Source organism: Tetrao urogallus (genome assembly GCF_951394365.1).
Source record: "Tetrao urogallus genome assembly, chromosome: 8".
NCBI lineage: Eukaryota > Metazoa > Chordata > Aves > Galliformes > Phasianidae > Tetrao > Tetrao urogallus.
In genome coordinates, this window is record NC_136821.1 from 35,899,001 (window position 1) to 35,920,311 (window position 21,311).

General features: G+C 44.2%; 1 protein-coding gene across 1 annotated transcript in view; it reads right to left on the reverse strand.

Annotated features, from left to right (window-relative positions):
* HDAC4 (histone deacetylase 4) overlaps positions 1–21,311 on the reverse strand; it is a gene marked incomplete at both ends in the record, with an annotated part of 164,142 nt that overhangs the window by 122,024 nt on the left and 20,807 nt on the right. The window contains one exon of the mRNA XM_079538744.1: positions 16,003–16,074. Coding sequence (XP_079394870.1) covers positions 16,003–16,074 — 72 coding nt within the window. The remainder of the gene's footprint in view (positions 1–16,002; positions 16,075–21,311) is intronic.

Sequence of the window (21,311 nt, forward strand, 5' to 3'; positions counted from 1 at the left end):
ACAGGATCGACTGTGGCAGGTAATGAGGCAGAGATAGCACTGAATCCATTAAGGAGGCAGGAGATTTAAACAGGGTTTAATCTTCATTATCAGCTGTATTAGAGTTAGAAGTGTTCTCAATACTTGCAGACAGCTAGAGTCACCAAGTGATGCGCAACACGCTCTTTTAGATGTAAAGCAGTGTTTAGGTATAAAACAGCAGTTAATACTATAACTCAAGGGTGCAAAATAATATCAGCATCATATAATGGGTACTTAGAAGCAGAAATTTTCGTCATAGGCAGGAACCTGCTTTCTGGGATAAAGAGCAAAGAGCATTTCAAGCTGCATGCCAACTTAATATCAAACATGCTCTAGGAAAGCTTGAAGAAAATGAAGAAAGTAGCTTTAAAGAGCTAGAAACTTAGTATTGCTGACTTCTACACTGCATGTAAATCTTACTGTCTGTCCCCTCATGCACTTCGTTCAAAAGTAAGTTTTTTTCTTGTGTAGAAAAACTGTCGTATGTTTCCTGTGCTCTATCCTGACATCGGTAATGTTGACCACATCAATAATTTCCTTACCTCTTTCACACACAGCTACATCCCTCAACTGCAGCCTAAGTTCTTAGAAGAACACAAGGAAAAGCACACGTTGGTAAGCATGTGAGAAACAGCACAAGAGAGCTATTGCTTGGCAGAAGCATATGAGTATTTACGAGCTTCAGGAATTTGGTCTGATTCAATGATGTACAGAGACAAGTTGCCAAGTAACTGCATTTTCTGCTTCTCTCTTGGCGCGGCACTGCAGCAAGCCTTTTCTAACCTAGCAAGCAGCATCAAAACTTCAAAGCTCCTGTCTCTGTGCAAGAAAACATGAAATGTTTCCTTTTTACAAGAACCCAATTTCCTTTTTACAAGAACCCAATTTCACAACAGAGTTTATCCAACAAAGGATTCTCATTGAATATGACTAAACCATCTTTTTTGACTCTGAAAATGCACAACTGGCATCTGTAAGTCAATGTTTTCGGGGGGGGGAGGGGTGAAGATGGTAAATCAGTACAGGTAGCATCTAAATCAAATCCAAACTATCTTCTCTATTGTTGAAGGGGGAAAAGCAGTTACAGCCTTACATTTAGATGAGGGCAGCGTATCAGCGCAGTCTGCCTGCGCCTCCCTGAAATGGCTTACAAGGCTGTTACCAGCATCCTGAGGGCCACACTGAGTGCAACACTTACAGGCAACACAACTATAAGCAGGAAGAAATTCAGCACTTAAGATGGCTGCAAAGAACCCAAATGGCTTAAAAGAAGAGGGCTGCCTCGGATGTAATATTTGAACGGTGTTTTGGAAAGATTTCAGAAAGGTGAGCTGAATTCCAGGATGCTTGTGCAGTAGCTGTGCCATTTCATACCTTTGGTTGAGTTTACACACGAAAGCAGCCACAGCTATCGAGACAAAAAGAAATCCTCTTCAACTCAGCAGCTGGTGAAAGTGCACTGAAGACTATGCTCCAAGACGACTCTATGTGCAGAGCTGCAAGGCTCTTACCTTCAGATGGAGGGACCTCCAACAACAATCAATCCAAGGGACCTCAGGCACCCCTCACACACGTTGCCCTCCAGATCCTTCAGCATCTTTGCAGCCCTCCTTTGGATGCTCTCCAATAGCTCTGTGTCCTTCTCATACTATGGTACCTAACCTGTCCCCAGTGCTCCAGGTGAGGCTGCACCAGGTAAAGCACAGCAGGACAACCCCTGTCCTGTCCCTGCTGGCAGTGCTGGGCCTGCTGCACCCCAAGATATGGTTGGCCTTTTCACAGCCCTTCTCCCCATGGGGCACAGAGGAAAGCTGGTGATGGTGACGGCAGCTCCAAACTCAGCCTGTGAGCCAACACCATGGCCACTGCAAAACCAGACCGAGCCCCACATTCAGGCTGCCTTTGCTGCTCCCTTATCTCCCCAGGACTTGCACAAGTCTCAGGGCTCTGGAAGGGTGCAGAGATGAGGGCGACAGATCTTTGTAAGCCCATGACCACTTCTCACAATCACGGCTTCACTGCCATCTGTAGGAGCAGCACTTGCAGGGAAGCAAGTCAGGCAGTTGCTTTTGAAAGGTTTTGTGCCCCTTTCAAAGCAGTGAAATCAGCCCTAAGCGCTGCGGCTGCTATAAAAAAAACTGCAAAGACAGCACAAGAAAAGGATACGGCACAAGGAGTAACAGTGAAAAACGCAAACAGGAATCCATCAGGCACCCAAGGCAGACATATTTTCTGTATCACAGAAGGTGCAAATCAATGGCGTGAACATTCTCTAACCAACATCCCCTGTGATGCTCTGGGAAGGCAGAAGAGCATCCGCAGACCTGCAGTACGTGGTCTGACACCAGAAGCCTTTACTAAGAGCAAACTTCCAAACCCTCTGCCACCACTGCTCAAAACACAAACCAACCTCTTTCCTAAGAGCATCCATATAGTGTCATCACTGTGATCGCTGTGAATGTATATGTTAAAAAGGGAAATCTGTGGGTTGCTTTTTTCATTTTAAGATCCATGGGTATCGCTTCCATTCTGTTCGTGCACACAACCTTAATTTTTGTATGAATGGTGAGATCCCCACCAGCTAGCTTCAGGAACAAATAGTTTAAAGCACAGGGGATTAATCTCTGTGTCCCCAGAACATGATGAATAAGGAATTTTTGTGGCAGTTCTCCTAACTCCCTGTTACACTGAACAAGATGAAATTACACCCCTCCCCACCTCTTGCTCTGCCTCAGCACAAGAAAAAGCCAGTTACAGACGTTGTACATATTTGGCTTCACAGAAGGCTAGATGGAGTTTCTTGGCTGCCAACGTCTTTCCGGCTATTTTATTTCCATCTCTTATCAGTATTTAGACACTGCCACATCATGTCTCAAGGCAAAAAAGCAATGGTCTAAACTGAAGTTAAACTTTTCCCTATGCTTTCATCCCAGTTCTCTGCAATTTCAAGGATTACTTTCTCACTCCTTTTTTCTTTTTTTCCAACTATTGATTTTTCATTTTAACCACCTCTTCCTCTGCCTTTAAAAAACAAACGCACCATCAAAAATAAGCAGCCCACCACTGATAATCCTCATGCCTCATACATTGCAAGCTCACTTGCTCAGCCAAGAAGAATCTACAAACAATATCAATTCCAAAACTGGGAACTGTAACTCTTTCCCCAAAGAGCACAGGATATCAGAGCAGCATCTGCACCGGAACATGTCTGAGTGGGGCACCATCCTTCTCTTCTGCTCCAAATGAAGACACGGCACAATTAACCACAGAACAGAAGACCCTGTCCTGTTGGAGAGCACATACTGTGACAGAGAGAAATGCAAGCACTGCAATTACTCCTCAGCTCTCCCTTCCCATCCTACTTGCTTGAGTAGCACTTCATTTTTGAAGCACGCAGGAGAAACTCTTATCAAATGGGTCATCTAAGTACACAACAGGAGAAACAAGTATCGTAAAGTTATTCAGGTGCCGGTTTTTCCCTTATTCGCTCTAACTGCACTGTCTAGCTCATAACACAGTTGACTGGTAGACAAAAAAAAAAAGCCTCCACGAACAGAGAAATGCAGCATGGGTTTGTTTGCCACTCCAACACTCACCTCTTAAAACACACTGGGTTTTAATGCTGCCAGTTATAGAATCACAGAATACCCTGAGTTGGAATTAGTCAAAGGGATTGAAGGGATCATTTGGGAACTGATTTTTTTTTTTTTTCCAACAAACTTTTTCCCCACAAAGCACCATTAACAATGCTGCTGACTTCATAAGAATCCTGAAACACACTTCAAGAAAAAAATAAAAGGAAAAGTGAAGTGAAAGCTTCCTATTCAACCTCAAGCATGCAGTCACTGTTACTGACTCATATACCCGCCTGATACAAGATGCATAGGGCTCTCCAGCTTCCTCAGGCCATGTCTGGACCAAAATACTTCTGTCACAGCCCTGTCTCAACCCTCTTCCTCTCCAGCCTTTATCCTATCTTCTTCACACCACTACCTTATAAACACGAAGGAGCTGAAGGGTTGCAACTCCACAGCCTGAAAAACAAAGTTAAGGATAGAGGACAAAGATCTAGATTTTGTATGGCACTGCTTTAGGACACGACAGTCCATCACACAGCAATGCAAACATGATATGCACTAAATCTTATGGGTTTCGTACCTATATATACATAAATAGGTAGAGAGAGGTGTGTGCATGTGCTTTTTCCCTTCCCTTTTTAATCCCACTTGCAGCTTGCCTGCACAACATACTTTCCACCAGGAAAAAAAAGGCTGCTTTTTAGCCCCTATATACTACCTGAAGCAGAAAGCCATTCCCTCTACAGCACCCTAACCAGCTCTAAAACCCAAAACATAGCTTGTGAGGCTAAATACCCTAACACAGACACTTCAAACAGCCAGCAAACCCAAACTGTGCTACATATTTAGATTTCAGAGGATGGTGCTTAGTGTTTCTGTTGAGCTCCATGCCTCTGCTCCCACCTGGGAATGCCCCATGGCTACTAGCAGCAGCATGGCAAATCCTGTTCAGCTTGTGTAATGCCATCTTTCACTCTGAAACGCAGTAATGAAGTCTGCTCAGAAATAATTTAAGAAAATTCATGCAAGTGACAGACGTACTCCTGAAGCAGTTTTTTTTCTGCCTGTATATTTAGAGGTAAGTAGCGCTTCCAGCTCAGGCTGCATCTCAGTCTGGGTAAGCAAACGTGCAACTGCTGAGCACAGAATCACAGATTCTTAAGGTTTGGAAGGGACCTCTGCTGCTTATTTAAATGGTGCTCTTTTCTGAATAGCTGGAGGAATCAAATAAATACACTCCTGGACCCCAGGACCGAGGTGTGCTACATGTGAGTGTATCACACCAGAGTGCTCCAGCACATTAGGTAAAAGGAATTACTGTCACTTTTATCAGCATAACTTCACTGCTCAGTTAAGCAAAATCCTTCGCCATCTAGCCTGTGCTGAGACAGATGGGGCAGGTCTAATACCATCTTAAGAAACTTTCAATTTGAATAAAAAGCATATCGGTTTCTTGGCTTACTGTCAGAAGAACAAGAATTAGATCTGCTTGCTTTTTCCTGCCAGTGGATCACAAATATCTTCATAAACCTATTTCTGAGACCTCAGATCATTACCTTTCCCTAATAACAACAACGAAGAAAGAAATACCACTGATCATTATACAACAATTCCAGAAATGGAAGAGTAAGACCCTCGGGCTTCTTGTGAGTTCATCTGCCATCTTGTGAATCCCAAAATGTCTCGAGTAAATGCCTGAGTGCCTAATGGGCAAGCAGCTAACAGGAGCAATAATGTGTTCATTTGGATACCAGACCTTGTGAGACAAAGTTGTGCCGTGTGATGACTGCGTAGTGACTCCTCCTAAAAGGAGATCTCTGCTCACAAGCCTAAAGCACTGCAATGCTTCCGTGTTCCCTGTTCCTGCAAGTCCTACAACATGGGCACGGCATTTGAAAGGGTCTGCTCTGCTCTCCTCCTCTTTTTAACCAGCAAAAGATGCCTTGCAAATTAAAGTGGTCATAATTATCCAAGTGCTAACAACGCTGTATCTACCTTTCAGAGAGTGCATGTTACAATTCGGCCATGCTTCTCTGTATTGCAGTAGGAACACAACAGAAGCAACACACATTAAAATGAATTAAAAAAAAAATAAATAACAGACTGAATAGATTTTAAAAATTATGACAGTGGCGCACAGAATTCATAAAATCTACATAAACATGAAATCTGGTGCATTCACCTTCAGGTGCATTTAGCAACGACAGAAGGAAATAAGAACATTTACGACCACGAGGATTAAGGAATGTTATCTTTGTGACTGCACGCCAAAATAAAAAGCAGCTCTGTGTTATAAATATTTATCGCCAGTAAGGAGATCAGAGACATGAATATGCAGATAGGACTCGTGACACTGAGCTGTCATGTGTTGTCTTGAGCAGCACCAACTGAAGTGCAACACGACGGACATCCACTCCTCATATTGCACACCTAGCACTAAGTTTTTGGGTACTGAACAAGCATTGGTTGCAAGAGCAGGTGAGTCCCCTGGGCTCCACAGGCACACACATCCATGCTGACAGCAGGAACATCTCAGGGCCTCCATATCCACCTGGGCATTACGGCAGACCAGCTCTACTGGCCTACACCAACCAAACGAGCAAGAGGGGAACTGCTTGTGAGCAACCAGGACTTCGACGTTCCTGCTCTGCAATTGTTTGGGGAGCGGTTTTTTGATGTGGGAAATGATTTCTGAAAGAAAATATATGTATAAATACACACACATGAGCATCAAATCACACACATGAGGTGGGTGCAGGATACAGAGCTGCCCATTGCACCATACGCCTAAGGGAAGATGCCCACAGCCCTGCCGACACCACACGGGTAAGATAACACTTCTCTGGCCCTGAGGCTTATCTCAGCACAAGTTACGCTGCCTTCCCCATGCAGTAAGCTATAAATAGGACAGCTTATGGGAAACACAACAGAAGTAAATACCAGTTCCTGCTGGCTGATTCAGGGCACAAGAATAATATTCAGACTGCAACAACTGCATTTACGTACAATTAATCAGTCATGAAATGCAAAGCTTTAGCCTCTTATGAAGTCAGTTGCCAAAAGAAGGTATGAGCACAATATTTTGTTCAGGTCTCCAAAATCCTCCATTTAAACGGCAGCAAGGAAGGCTACTGCTGTTTCAATTAAGGACAGCAACTATCAGGAGAAGCCCGACCAAAATGTTCCAAGTTCAAAGAAAGTACAAGAACAAAGAATTCAGACAGACAGTATTAAAAGAAGAAAAACACACTGAAACGCAGGAAACCACTGCCACTTCTCTGAAGTGTTCTTTCGCCTCCACCATTTCAACTTTTCCCCATTTAAAACTCCCCTGGTGCTGATTTAACATTGAGAATATTCTAAACATCTTCCAGACATTGCTATGGCTTTCATCCTCAGACAAGGTTTTTTCAGTTCTTGTCACCGTTCTATTTTCCTTCATTTCCAACAGTTCCGAAGCCCAGATTATTTCCTGCAAATTCTTTTCACCTCCCTCCAACTCAGTCGCTCTCACAATACGTTATCTGCCCAACAGGAACTAATTGTGGATGCACATAAAAATACAGCCGTGGAATGAGTTAGTCAATGTATTAACATTTAACAGAACCTATGCTGTATCAGAGCAAAAGATTGTACAAATAAATAAATAAACAAACGAGGATTAATCTTACATTTACTGCACACGAGCCCTGATGCTAACAGTAGGCTTAACATGGAAAAACCGATTTTTTTCAGAGAACCACCAAGTCAAGCTTTGGCTTCCCAAAGAGGACACAGACCTACAGCTGGTAAGACAGACTTGAGGTCAGATGCCCAGACAATCACCCAGGACCAAATTAATTTTAATTCCCTACTACCTGCTGCAGGTATTGAGCAGGTGACAGCTACAGCAAATCCCTAGGAAGACAGGCAGAGTCTGTTATTTTGGGGGAAGGAAAGCCAACTCACTTGCCAAAGGTCACCGAGCAAGCTGGCACCAAAAGCAGAGCCTCCCATACCAGAATAATGAACCTTTGGAACAAATCCTGGATATTTTAAGCCTCGTGAGGAGCTATCGCATTCCCTCAGAATGCCTGGATACGCACAAGCCATGATAAAGCACTGCTCACACAAGCCCAGCATCTATACAGGGGTTACAGACCAGGCCTCGAGGTGCTGGAGATGCTGTGCAAGGAGCCTTGCTATCTATGCCCATCTACTTCCAGGGGGCGGGTTGCAAGCATGAGGCTTGCATTTGCAGCAACCTGTGCATTTATTCCCCTTCTCAATGAAGATATATGCTTGCTGGCAATTTTACTGACCTTTTGCAAAGCTGGCATCTGCAGACAACCCACCCATGCTCCAGCTAATGGGCCTAAATCTCCCAACTCCTCTTCATATGTACAAGCCTTATCCCCACACCTCGGGCTCCATGCAGCGCCCTTCCAAAAACCCTTCTGAACCCAGGGCTCCACTCCTGAATCCGACCGCAGATGAGGAGCGGCCATTTTCTGCCACCCCTCCCAAGGAAGGCAGGCCCAGCAGTTGTCCTGCTCTTCTAACACATTATACAGGAGTTTGTGTGTTATACCTTTTTGGGACTGCCTTCAGTGATCTCTGAGCCGTGCTAAATATGCTGCGTCATATCTTGTACATCACTATCTTCAGAAGAATACGTTGTGGCTGAGGGGCAGCCTGTACAGACCAAATAGTACAGAAACTACAGCAGAAAATAACGTGCTCTAATATTCTTGTAATAAAACAAATCCCTAAGTATTCAAAGGACAGATATGAGCTGTTATTACGTCCAACTGAGAAGTTCGTAAGATCTTAAGGTAGTTTTGGAACAGTAAAAAACAGTGCACAAATGCAGTTCCTCCCGTTACATTTATTGTTATTATTATTTCAAATACTCTATTTCAGCAGCTTAATCAAGCTTTAGAAGAAATTGAAAAAATACTGCGTTCATTACTTTCATCTGAGAAACAATATGCACACAAGATCCACTCTATTACTGAAAATAAAAACCTGCCATTTGCCAGATACCCCAACAATTCAGGATCTTAAAGACCTTCATCATACCGTTACAGCATGACTGCTTTTATGAACAGGACTATAAATATGGGTTAAGGAGGGCAAAGTCTGACCTAAATTTCACTGACTTCACCCTGACGTGCCACCTGGATACAACAGCACTGGAAGAACTCTTCTGAACAACGTTAATGCTCAGTCCCTGAATTCTGTTAGAAACTTTTAAACGAATTCACCTCACACGATCCACTAGCAAGAACTGTAACAGGATAGAAAATATATAGAAAAGTATCATTAAAAATGTGCAGTATGTTTATTCTGTATGATATTACAATTACAGCTCCAAGTCAGTGATTCCGAAGCCTTTTATTAGATCATAAAAACTGAAGACCAGCTTATAATGAAATCTCTAATCAAATATGAATGAATCATCCAATATGACACAATTTCTTGAATGAAAAACAGATGGAGAAGTAGTAACAATTGAGTGGTTTAAGTCACAAGATATTAGTCAAGCCAAAGGAGCAGATATTTAATCATAAGCACTTGTTTTAAGTTAAAGGAGACACCGGCTGAAGGCAGACCTCGATTCAAGCCATTTAATTGGTGAATGACAACTCAGCGTTAGCTGTAAACTTAAATGAGACCCCTGTAGTGTGAATGAACGTGTTCCTCCGTACGTGATGCAGAGAAAATTCTGACTGCACATTTGCTTGGTGACAAAGCCATTGGTCTGACTGCAAGAAGATGGCAAGGAGGTAAGAGGACATTCCCACAGGTGCTCTTAGAGAGGTTGGAGAGGAAGGGATTTTGGAGAACAAGGACACGGAAGGACAATACTCGTGGGTTGGAGTGTTTGCACCACAATCTAGCTCTCAAAAGACCCAATCTGTTGAAGGCAGCGTCCCTTCTTTCATGGCCTGAACACGTCAGACGTCCACACAAAGTCAGGCCATTACACACTGGCAGCAGTCTCGCATTAACTTGGCCCAGCGGTGTCGCTGGGACTTTTCGTTCTGAAGTAACTAGGTTACAATTTTTATTTGTTTACTTGGCAAACTCTATCTTCATCCAAATTATTTTGGGGTTTGGAGTGGATGTTTCGAGGCAGGGGTAGGAAAAAGCAGCGGAGAGTAAAGGTGTGTTCCATTAATTAACAGCAACTCTCCAGATCAGCATCTGGATGATTTTAAGCATCGCTGCAAAAGCCGTTCACCTGATATTCCCTCTACTGCCCAACAACAAAACAGAGCCAAATACAGTCCTGAAAATCAATACATGCTGGGGAAGAGCTTCTAGGATTTTGATGAATGCACGTCAAAAGAGGTATTTCTAAAACCCCTGGAACGCACATGGCTGCTGGGCACAGACCTGACATCTATTTCCCCCACAGCAATAAACCATACCTAGTTAATTTTGGCATAAAGCACTCTAGGGAGCTCTGCAGTACAGAGCACACCAATAAAAAAAGAACCTGGATCAAAGTAAACACACTGCAAATGAAGCAGCTAATGGGCACGGCCACCTAGCAGGCATTAAGAGCAGCTGGTGGAAGAAGAGGACAAGGTAAATCAGGCCGCTCCAGAATCCTTATCAGCCTTGGAAGGGAAACACACAGGTTTGTCTTCCATCCAGATGAAACAAAATGTCTGTTAAGAGCCATGGGGCAACAGTGTCACCTGGAAGAAGTAGAGAACAAAAGGCTTCATCTTGATTTTCGAGCCTCTCCAGGGCTGCGGCTGAAGACAAAACACACACGGACTACACTGAACACATGGAAAACACGATGGCAAAGGCGCTGAGAGATCACATCTGAAAGAGGCAGAACTCTCCCCCAAGAAGTGCCTGATTCCGTGATCAACTTTCCATGAAATATTTATCACTTTTCATTCACTGCACAGAACTGTTATTTTTAGAAGAGCCAGAGGAAATGGGAACAGATTACTGATTAACAATTCAAGTGAGCCTTTAAATGTCTGCTTGTATCTTGCCATCTCCTCCTTCGCTAAGAAGTCAAAAAGTTTAATATAAATTCTGTCATGCATTTAAAGGTTCTTCCCTCCTTCACCTGCTTTTATACGACAGCAAAGGCACAAAGCAGCCTTTCCCTTGGGGAGGGGGGGGGGAAGTGAGAGAAGAAGTATTGTGAAAATAACACTCGGTGAACATTCAGGGCCAAGCAAAGCCAGGGAAATCTATAGTCAATTACTACAAACTTAAGCTTAACAAGATGAGGGAAGAATAAAGAAAAGCAGCATGTTGAGTCTTGTGATAAAGCAGACTTGCCTGCCAGTTACCTCTCATCAAAGAAAAACACTGCAGTGTTCACACACTCAAGATTTAAGTGTTGCTTTCAGCTTTTAGAACAGGAACAAGCCATTAATTCTTCCCACCTCCTCTGTTTAATAGCCGTTTCCTTGTGCTTAAGAAAGGAAGTGACAAACGTGTTTTTTTTTTTCCAAGAAAAAGCACAACAAAATAGAGGTTAAGAGTTCCGAGCTCCTTCCCATCACCCAAGTTCAGGGACCACGCTGTGGGAAAGCACTCAAGTGGTCCCCACTCCAGCAAACCCAAAGCAGCAGGAAGAGTGGTTCAATCTCTTGGAGTTTCACATGCTCGACACTCACACCTGGGTGCTGACTGAAAAATTTGGAATTTGGCTGAAGCATAACACAACACTTTCCTTGCTGAACAGTGGATTGCAAAGGTGAATTTCACCGCTGCCTCCAGTTGGAGAACAGTAATTGCCATCACAGAGGCTGCATTTTGCACTGCTAGCTAAGGGCAGGAAAAAAACCTCGTATTTAATACAACAGGTGCTAACTCGGTTTTACAGAGCAACTACCAAAGCTCTAATCTACATCAACCCACAGTTTCTTTGCTGTCGTATGTCAGAGCATCTTAACGGTGAAAAAATTCACCCACCAGGTCTGACAAAAATAGCTGCAGCTAATAAATAAGCAAACAATAAGCTAACAAAAAGCTAATAAGCAAACGGTGATTCGATCTTAGCGTACTGTTTTGACATTACAGTGATTTCTCCAGAACTCGCTTTGCCCCCCTTGCATGGAGAACAGACGAGGATATTTTTAACATTAAAGCACTGCCCTTTCAGAACGCGAGCTCCCCTCCTGCAGCACCATAAAATTGCACAGCATCCCCATTCCAACACGTCCCGGTGTGAACAAGGAGCAACGAGCTCCTGTCTGCAGAAGCACAAACCTGTCGGGAGCTCCAAATCCTGACTGACCAGCAGCAACCGGACCTGCTTCAAAGCCCCACCGCGCCACACCGGCTCGGTATCGCTCTGAAGGAGCTTTTGAAGCTGACGTGCTATAGAAAGCAAGCAAATATCTGAAAATGCAGTGTAGCGAGAGGGCATTCTTTTCCTTTGAAGGGATAAATTAACAAAAGCACGCTATTCAGCTCTGTTAGGCCAAATGCACTACCACTCCTTCCTCGTCAAGGCTGGGATTAATCTTGGATTTCAAAAGCCTGTAAAATCGTGTAACAATATTAGTCCGGAGGCTCTCGCAGACCATTTGTTCTCAGATACATCAGCACTTTTTCAAATGAATGTGGAAGCGAGACTGGATAATGAGACCAGGGAAGAAGCAAAGGCTCCGGCTGCCCGGCACGGGCTGTGTGCTCATGGCAGCACCGAGCCCTGCGGAGCCCCAGGCCCATATGGGACAAGCAAAGGCCTGTGGGCAGGGCTGCATGAACAGGAGATGGGGCAGCCTGCTCAACACTGCCACTGGGACATCCCCTGATCATGATTATTGCTACTGCCTCTATCACAGCTTGACCCAGAATGCCACAAACACAGCCTTACAAAACGCCCATTCTAAGTAGTGAAGGTATGCTTAAGGATGATCTGTTTGTGAAATCTAGAGGATGGAGTCAACAGTACGTAAGCGATGTTTTTAGGAGGATTATCTACAACGTATCTCATACATTTGAGGTCTTTAAGACTGGCTCCCCAGACGTGCGGTATGGAAAGGCATTCTAAAAGCATGGAAGAAAAGGTAAAGGGACAAGAGAATTCTATCTCTCCCTCCTTCATGTTAATCTGTTCCCAGGCTGTGTGCACTCACTGCTAAGAAAAAAACAAGAACAGTATCCTAAAATCACAGGGTACTTAAAACCAGCATTCCATCACGCTTCTGCAAGTGATCCACTGCCACTGGTCACAAACAGACAACGGCCACCTGCGTGCTCACAAACCTGAATGCTTTCTCTCCTGCTGACCGTAGCGTCTGTACCTGTGCAGCCCCTGCTCTGAACCTCTATGAACTCGGCAAGCAGAAGTTAAGGAAAGGAAACACAGCACCATCACCTAACAACTGATACCCTTTCCGACCCCAAGCCAAGTGTGCAGCAATATTCTGATGCTGTACAACGAGAAAGCAGCTGGAACGGGTTGTTTATCATTAACAGCAGCTGATAATATTCCTGAGCGAGATACGGGTTGTAGGGAGTTTGTCTTGTTTTCCTTTTACAAGCAACTGAAATCCAGAAGCACCAATTACAGACGATACATTTTTGAAAAGGGAAAATGCATCTTTTCTCAAATTCATCCTTACTTTTTATGAAAAGGAGACAAAGCACCTCCATAAAACCCCACTTTGTTGCTGACTGAACTCCATTCTACTCAACCCCACTCACTCCTGAAGCAGATGCATAGAAATGCCTTAAACACTTCAGTTCTATATTTGAGATGCTGCCACGAGACAGGACAGAGCGTGCTTTAGACTTGGGTATTTTACATCCCTTGGCTACTTTTTCACACCAGAGAAGAACAGTGAACATGGATCAGACTTCTCCTTTGCTTGGTTTGTCTGAGAAAACATTTTGGTTTCCTATAAACTCACCACAATGATTTTATCTCAACTGTAAATGCAGTACTGGGGATACAGGTTGCTCACCATCCTCTGCCATACAGCAGCAGGTTTATTCATCATGAGGACTACAAATCAGTTGCTTTACCACAAGGGGATGAAGTCTGGAGGGGAATATCCCAGGACATGACTGAGCATTTTCTTTTTCCTTAAGCTGTTTTTCAATCCCATTATTTCAGCCATGCCTGAGACTTGGAGTAACACCCCACAAAACCAAATGCAACTTCCTTCTCCAAAGCAAGACTTGGCATTTCTTTCCCTTTCCTCTCTCAGACGGATCTGCAACAAACTTTCTATACACAGCAATGACAAAAAACATGGAGGACAATGGTTTGCTCACCATTATTCCATCAGTTCATTTCAAAAACTCACCAGGATACACAGGTATAGGCAGGCACCACACCTGAAAGCCAGCTGATAAGCCACTCAAAAGGTCGGTGGTATTTGCTTGCCATTACAGATTCACCAAAATACCTTTCTCCTTTTTGCCAGGCTCTGCCTCCATGTTTTAAAATTAAATTAAAAATGTAAGACGCACATTTCTGGCTCATGTACAAGCAGCAAGGCTGAGAAGATTTCTTCAGCAAAACCCAAGTTCAGGATCCCAAGTGAAAAGCACCAGGGTGACTGCTGATCAGAGCTGATGCTGCTTCTTGTGTAAGGTCACTTTTTCATTTCCCTTCCCTCAGAAGTCTCTCCTGCCCTTCACCCACCACGCAGCCAGCATGACCCTAAGCTTTCAAGCATGAGACAGAAGTTTCTGTGGCTCAAATGCTGCTGGAAGTCATCTAACAGAGTCATTGCTGCCTGTCTCACATTATGCCCACTTCACATGAGCACAGCTCTCCATTGATGTCTAGCTGCTTATTTTTCAGTAGGCAGAGAGCTGAACTATTGAAAATACTCAAAATGCAGTACAAAAGGTAAGAATTCTATGATCCTGAAGAGTTCATAGCCCTTTAAACAACCTCCTAGCATCTGGTGAGCACAGAGAACGACGAACTCTAGCATCAGGTTACCCAAGCTGTTTAACCAGCAGCACCCTTTGTCCTGAAATACCTCTAAAGAAAATGTGAAACATTACAAGCAACAATGAAATCAATTCCAAAATAGAGTAGAAGGCTAAAAGCCATCACACATTTATAATACTGCCCATTGATCTATTTACTGACAGAAGTGAGGAATGTGATTCCTCTCGTGCACTTAAGCAGTCTCAGAAAATTCCATCTAGCACACAGATACAAAACTGGTTGGAGAATCTTCAAGTTGACCTGTGTTATCAAGGAAGAGTTAAAATGAGAATCTCTCTGAGGGTTAGGAAAATTTAACCTGCCTTACTTGACAGACGAGCTTTGGAGCACATGCAGCGAAAAGAGATTTCTCAGAATGCAAAGCCAAGCCTTCATAGCTGGTAACAACGGTCTCCTCTCTTCCCCCAGCGCAAAAGCTCACCCTCCTTAAAGGTTTCCTTTCCCAGAAATGCATTTAAGTCCACAAAAATCTAGGTTAGATCGCAGCCCGTTTCCCTCCTCCTGATCTACTCAAATTGTTTTGAATATACTTCATTTACATTTTCCCAACTTGCATTACCAGAAGCTCTTACATCTTCTGCAAGATCTCTTCCTTAATATAAAAGGACCTAAAGGGATTTTGGAAGGCAATCAAGAAGAGAAAGCTGGGGTTTGGGAAAATTTGAGCTCCTACCTGGAAAGTAGATGATGCTTCATATATCAAATCATCCCTAGTATAAACATTTTTATCAGTATGAGCCTGGAAACAAAACACTTTTGGAAAAGAGAAGGCAGAAGTACAAAAGAAAGCAAGAGATTGCTTTTCATAGCATTTCATGTATTTTGGATGCAAACAGTTGCTTTTGTTCTTTGTAGTGCTCTAACTGCAAGCCGTAAGATTTCCCTCCTCTGCCCCGCAAGAAGCAGCCAACCTCCAAGAGCAGCATTGGCTGCTTTGCTTGCTTCATACCAGAAGGACAAGACACAGGAGACAGTGCAGCAGGATCATTAGCACAGGGAAGAAAAGCAAATAGCCAGGAGATCAGCATGATATGCTTTGATCAGCCTGAGTTTGGCTCCGACTTTTTACTCATTTCAACACAAGGAGGTTTTTCCCCAATAGAAACTCAGAAAACCTACTTTGGTTTGCAGTTCTCCTTTTAAGCTGTGAAAACTCTCATAGGGTGCTGCACTGCACTGCTGCTCCCTCCTTTCTAAGGACAATGAGAAGCTCCCTCCGTCAGGCCAGCCTCCCCTTAGCTCCCTGCCGAGGGTTGGGAGCTCTGTGCTGTGCTCTGTTCTCCCCCTCCACTCCCAAACCCCACTTGCCCAGCCTGGGAAAGTAGATGTGTGCAAGTTCTGACACACTTTGTTCCAGAGTACTGCATTTGCATTCTGCTCATCCACTTGCAAGACAGATCTGCATAACATTTTACTGCATTCCCAGAATAGGAGCAACGTTTAATAAAAGTTTCTTCTTACCAGAGCTGGGCATGTGGTTCACTCTAGGTGGATTCAACAGCTCTACCGGCTGGTCTCTGCCAGAAAGCCCATCTGGAAAGAGAAAAAACATCACAACAACTCTTTGGTTAGCTGAGCTATTTTAGACATTCCAAGCAGAAAAATAATAATAATAATAAATCACTAACCAATCAGCAGTGAGAATCAGAAACACACAAGTAACACAAATCAATAGAAACAAGAACGTTAACAGCACAGCAGCTGCCTAACAACTGCTTACGCTACAGCAGAAAATAAAAGACTCCCAAACCACGCTCAGGTTTTCCTGGTCTTTAAATCCAACTGGTACTGCTCCCAGCTCACAAAAACAGGCACGGCGGCTGATAGACCTCACCATACAATTGCTAACCAGCTATTCCTTCCTTCTTCAGGAGAACCGAGCAGAGTTCAGACAGAAACACATCCCTGGTGAAGCGAAGTTGAGGAATGGTTATAAAATGCCAGGGAGATGCTAAGGAAAACTGGCAAATCACTGCCGGAGATTAAAATGCGCAGACATACATAACAAGTCCCATTTTGCATAAGTTTGGATTTCAGAAAGGCATTAAAAACATACTTTGTAAATGATATGCAGAAATCCATCGTGCTGAAGCAGTTCTCTGTTTAAAATATTTCAAAGATTACATCTCGCATTCAAGTAGAGCTAAAACAGAAAAACATGATCCCTTACTGCTGTAGACTGCCAGACCAGATTTTCTAGTCATCCACTCCCCTCCACTCTGCCCCCCCAATAGGAGCTGAAGCATAAAAATGCTAAATTCAAGTAAGTGATGCTTCACTACAGTACATTTCCAGTACTTTGGTTATGAATAGTCCATCTCAGATTGGTTTGTTCCACTGTAAATACCCACACCTTGGCAGTTGTGTCTCACTTGATCGCCTCTACCGTGTTACCGTGCTGCAGCACAGATACCATCAAGCCAAACCCCGTCTGGAGACATCAAAGAAGCCACCCCATCTCTCAGTCAAAGCCAAGTTCACTGCTATAGAACGTTACACTGCTGGTGGAATGTTAAAAAAGAAAACAACACAAATCACACTTTGTTTTCTTCTCCCTGTTTGCACCGTTTTGGGCTCCAGGACAGAAAGAGTGGTTGGGTCTTCTCCATCACTTACATGGCTTTGCCTCCACTGCCAACACCCAAGCATCAGTGCTGCCCCAGGCAACAAGTAAATGAACCTAACTACAGCCACGCTGAGCTTTCCTTCCCAAGCAAGTAATTACTGTCCTGCAGATAAAACAGGTTGTTCCCATCACACGCTATTTGCTTTTGGATTGTTACCATGAGACCAACAGCACAGCTGGGGCGGACAGCTTTGTGTCCACAAGCAGTGGGACATGCACTGAGCAGACTCAAATGACACTTGAGTCTTTATTTCGGTCTGTGGACTCGCTCCCACACTGCTGTGTGTGCTGAGTGTCACCAGAGCACCACCAACACGTGTGTTGGCAAGTGGGGATTTAAGAGCTGTGTCTGCTTTTAATTCTAAGAATCGAAGTATCTACATTTTCAATCAAATGAAGAACCCGAACCAACAGTCTCTGCTACAACATGAATGATAATCACAGAAAAACACGGATGTTTTTTAAAGCACTGCAGTCTAAATAATTGAATCAGGCAAGACAGAGGTTCTGTACTCCCTGCACTCACTGACAAAGAAAGGCTCCACTTGTAAGAAGGAAACATTTGCACCAAGCACCTCTTCTACCGGTAACGATAAAAGAGGTCCAAGCAGGGTTTGAACATGCACACTCATCGAGGGGTGAGCTAGCTCACAGCCAGAGCATGCACCTGGCCACCCTGACACAAGAAATAATGCACTACCAGCTCAGCTTCCTACAGCCACCCAGGGATCCTACAAGAAGCAAAGGATCCATTTCAAGAGAATGGGTTTGTTCAGAAAGTCAGAACAGCGCTGCATTTAATGAAGCATCCGATCTGCTGTTACTGCTATGCTGCTTTCTTCTTACTAACCGTTACCGAAGCCTCTCTCCTAAATCAGCTGCTACATAACTGACTTCTGCGTAACAAGAAATGCATGATGTTTTATACCAATACTTATGAGGAAGCAATAAGATAAAGACTGGCCTGGGTCTGCAAATGCCAAAATGAATACCATCGGTTTCTGTCACAAAAATAAAAGCTTTTCCCCCACTCCTCCCTTTCCAAAGAATTCAGCTCCAACCCTCTAGAAGCTTCACCCTGCATTTCTAGAGACAGCTTTGGCAATTACAGAACTAAAAAAAAAATCAACAGACAGAAGATGCTAAAAATATCTGTGCCACACACACACAGATCTCCAGTTTTGTCCTTGCTATTGCCTGGAGGGGATCACAGGGTGCTTCTGCAATGCTGAAAACCTGGGCAGGGATGGGAAGCAGCTTGTCTCACTGCTGCAGAAGGGCAGCAAAGAACACGCACAGAGGGCAAGCTGTGCAATCGCTGCTCGGCACTTCCACCAGCCACGATCTAGCAGCTACACACAGCAGCACAAAGCAGATTACCTACGAAATACTTTCAGCTCTCTACTAGACGAGTGTTTCCTGAGATACTAAAATGAGATGCCGAGAAAACACAATCTTGAATGGGCTGTAGATGACTCCACTAACAGGCAGCACCCCCAGGCAGAGCGAGTTGTCCCAGCCATGTGGGAGCCCTGCACCCTGCACACAGACCCAGGCTGGCTGCACGCAGGAGATACCAGAAGCGATGCTGCAGACCGTCCAGCCCAAAGCCAGGCGACAAGGAGATGTGCTGCAGCATCCAGCAGGTCTGCGAGGAGGCACACGTCTCACTGATGGCTCAGGTTAGATGAGATTTAGTGCAGCTTCATTTTCAAAGGGGTAATTCTACTCACTAATTAATGACATGAAGCTATTACTCATTGACGGGGACTCGAACATTTCATTTTTATCACAGTCCATCCTGAAGCGTTCCACAGAGTTACTTTAAAATATATCCAGGTCACTTTCTGAAGTAGCTGGGCTTGCAGGATTTAACCTCATCAAAAAGAGCAAAACAAAGACAAGATGGCTACAGTACACACAGAATAGCAGGGAGAATCTTGCACGGATAAAAGCCTCCAGAAAAGATGAAGAAGCCAAATGAACCAGAACAATATCCAAGGTGAAACCAGATTAGACAAGGAAGCACAGCTTTATTCCTTCTTCCCACTAAAAAAAGGGCAGATGATGAACGAAACAGAAGGCTGGAGCACTCAGTTCACTTCCACCAGAAAACTGTATGCAGCCTTCCTATAATTAACTCTGATGAGTTAAAAAATGCGGGGCAGAACTGGAAAAGGTTATTTAAATAGCTTTTCATGTATTCAGATCTTTAGGCCTGATGCAAATCAGCCTGCTCTACTTGAACTCCCCATGCTAAGTGATGAACAACCAACAGTTGTCTTTAAAGACCTCCCAGAGAACAGGGAAAGTCCTAAAGAGACACAAAGGCAGTTTCTGAGGGAAGGTGGGAAACAATTACAGTAAATAGGAGTTATTTCTGTCTTCGAGAAAGAAAGGACGTGGCAGCACAGAGATTAGTGCCGCCAATGGATGGAGCTGAAGGCAATTACTCAGTGTTGTCAGTGTGTCAGCCCAGTAAAGTGGTGGTTTTTAAAAGATGTTAGTTATTATTTTGGGGGATTTTACCCAGGATTTATTAAAAAAAAAAACTTTGAAAGGTTTCAATGGGCACGTTATTAAGAAAGTCAGGTCTGCATGAATCACCCTAAAGCAAGCACAAATCTACTTAAAAGGTCCATTCAGTCCTCATCTGCTTTTAGATGGATTATACCCAGCATGGTGTGGTAGTTCACTATTTAATGATAATGCATTAAAGTTGTATTTAGATCTCAGACCTGACATCACACCACAGAGGTCACACTTGGGAGCACGGCAAGAAGAATTCAATGACAAGTTGGCGAACGGGTGCAAGGTTCAATCAGAAATGGGAAGATCCCTCCCCCCTAAATAACAATAATGGTTAAACGCACAATTAGAGGATGAGCAATGCCCGGCCGAGCAACAACACAACAAAAAAGAAGCACTTTGCAAACTGAGAATCCACCGTTTGGCAGCGATGCAGAAGACACAGGTTCATTCCAGGATGCATTAGCAGGCACATATGCAAGACACGGGAGGTAATTACTCAGAGACGTGACAGCCTGCTCGGCAAAAGCGCTGCCCTTGGTTTTAGAAGATGAATTGCAGGCAATCAAGGAGAAACCTCTGAGAAAACACTTGAGAAAAGTTGGCATCTAGGAGAACATCCCAACCACATCCTTTCAAGAGCGTGCATCCACATTTAAAATTCAGCTTCTGCTACGGTCTCTACAGAGAGAAGGGATGTTTCTGGATCAATGACTCCTGAGTTTATATTTGTCAGCGAGCAAATAACTACCTTGCTCTCTTTACTGCTTTCTAGCAAAAGCAGTTGTGAGCCTGTCTCGCAAAGGAGAAGAAGAGACCCATTCCCCTTCTCCCCAAGCCCACAAGGATCCTGCTTTAAGGTATGACCAACACACGCTTAACACAGCAACACACAGAAATGCTCGAAGGCAGATGACCAGCCTTACTGAAGATGGAGACCGACTTTGTACATGACAGCAATAGGACAAAGGGGACCATTTTAAACCAAAAACTGCAGGTTTATGTTAGATGGTAGGAAGAAATTCTTCACTCAGAGGACGGCGAGGCGCTGGCACTGCTGCCCGGAGTTGTGGGTGCCCCATCCCTGGAGGTGCTCAAGGCCAGGCTGGATGGGGCCCTGGGCAGCGTGGTCTGTGGGGACAACAGCAGGAGCTGAGATTGGGTGAGCTCTAAGGCCTCTTCCAACCCAACCGTTTTATGATTCTTTGATAAGAGCTCACTTTGATAAGACCAGCACTACATCCACAACCTGTAAGAAGAGAAGCAGGGTGGTGGCAGATCCCCCTCCATCTGCACGCCACCCTGCAACTGCAGAGGGCTTACAGCCAGCCCCAGGCCGCGCTCCTGGCCGTGCTTCTCCTCTTTGCACGTGTTCAGTCCCAGCACGGAGCAGGCTGAGCACAGAGTTGCATTTGAGAGGGACACAGCTCCAACTCGGTGCCTGCCAGTTCACCTAATGCGGTCCAGCCACTAATGCAGACCCTTGCCTGGGAGACTGAGTTTTAATTCAGCCCTAAAGCAAGCTTAAAAATAATAATAATAATAATAATCAAATCAGAATTCCACTTTCACAGCCTGCACACAGCCTCCTCAGCACCAACTGTCACACTCGGCA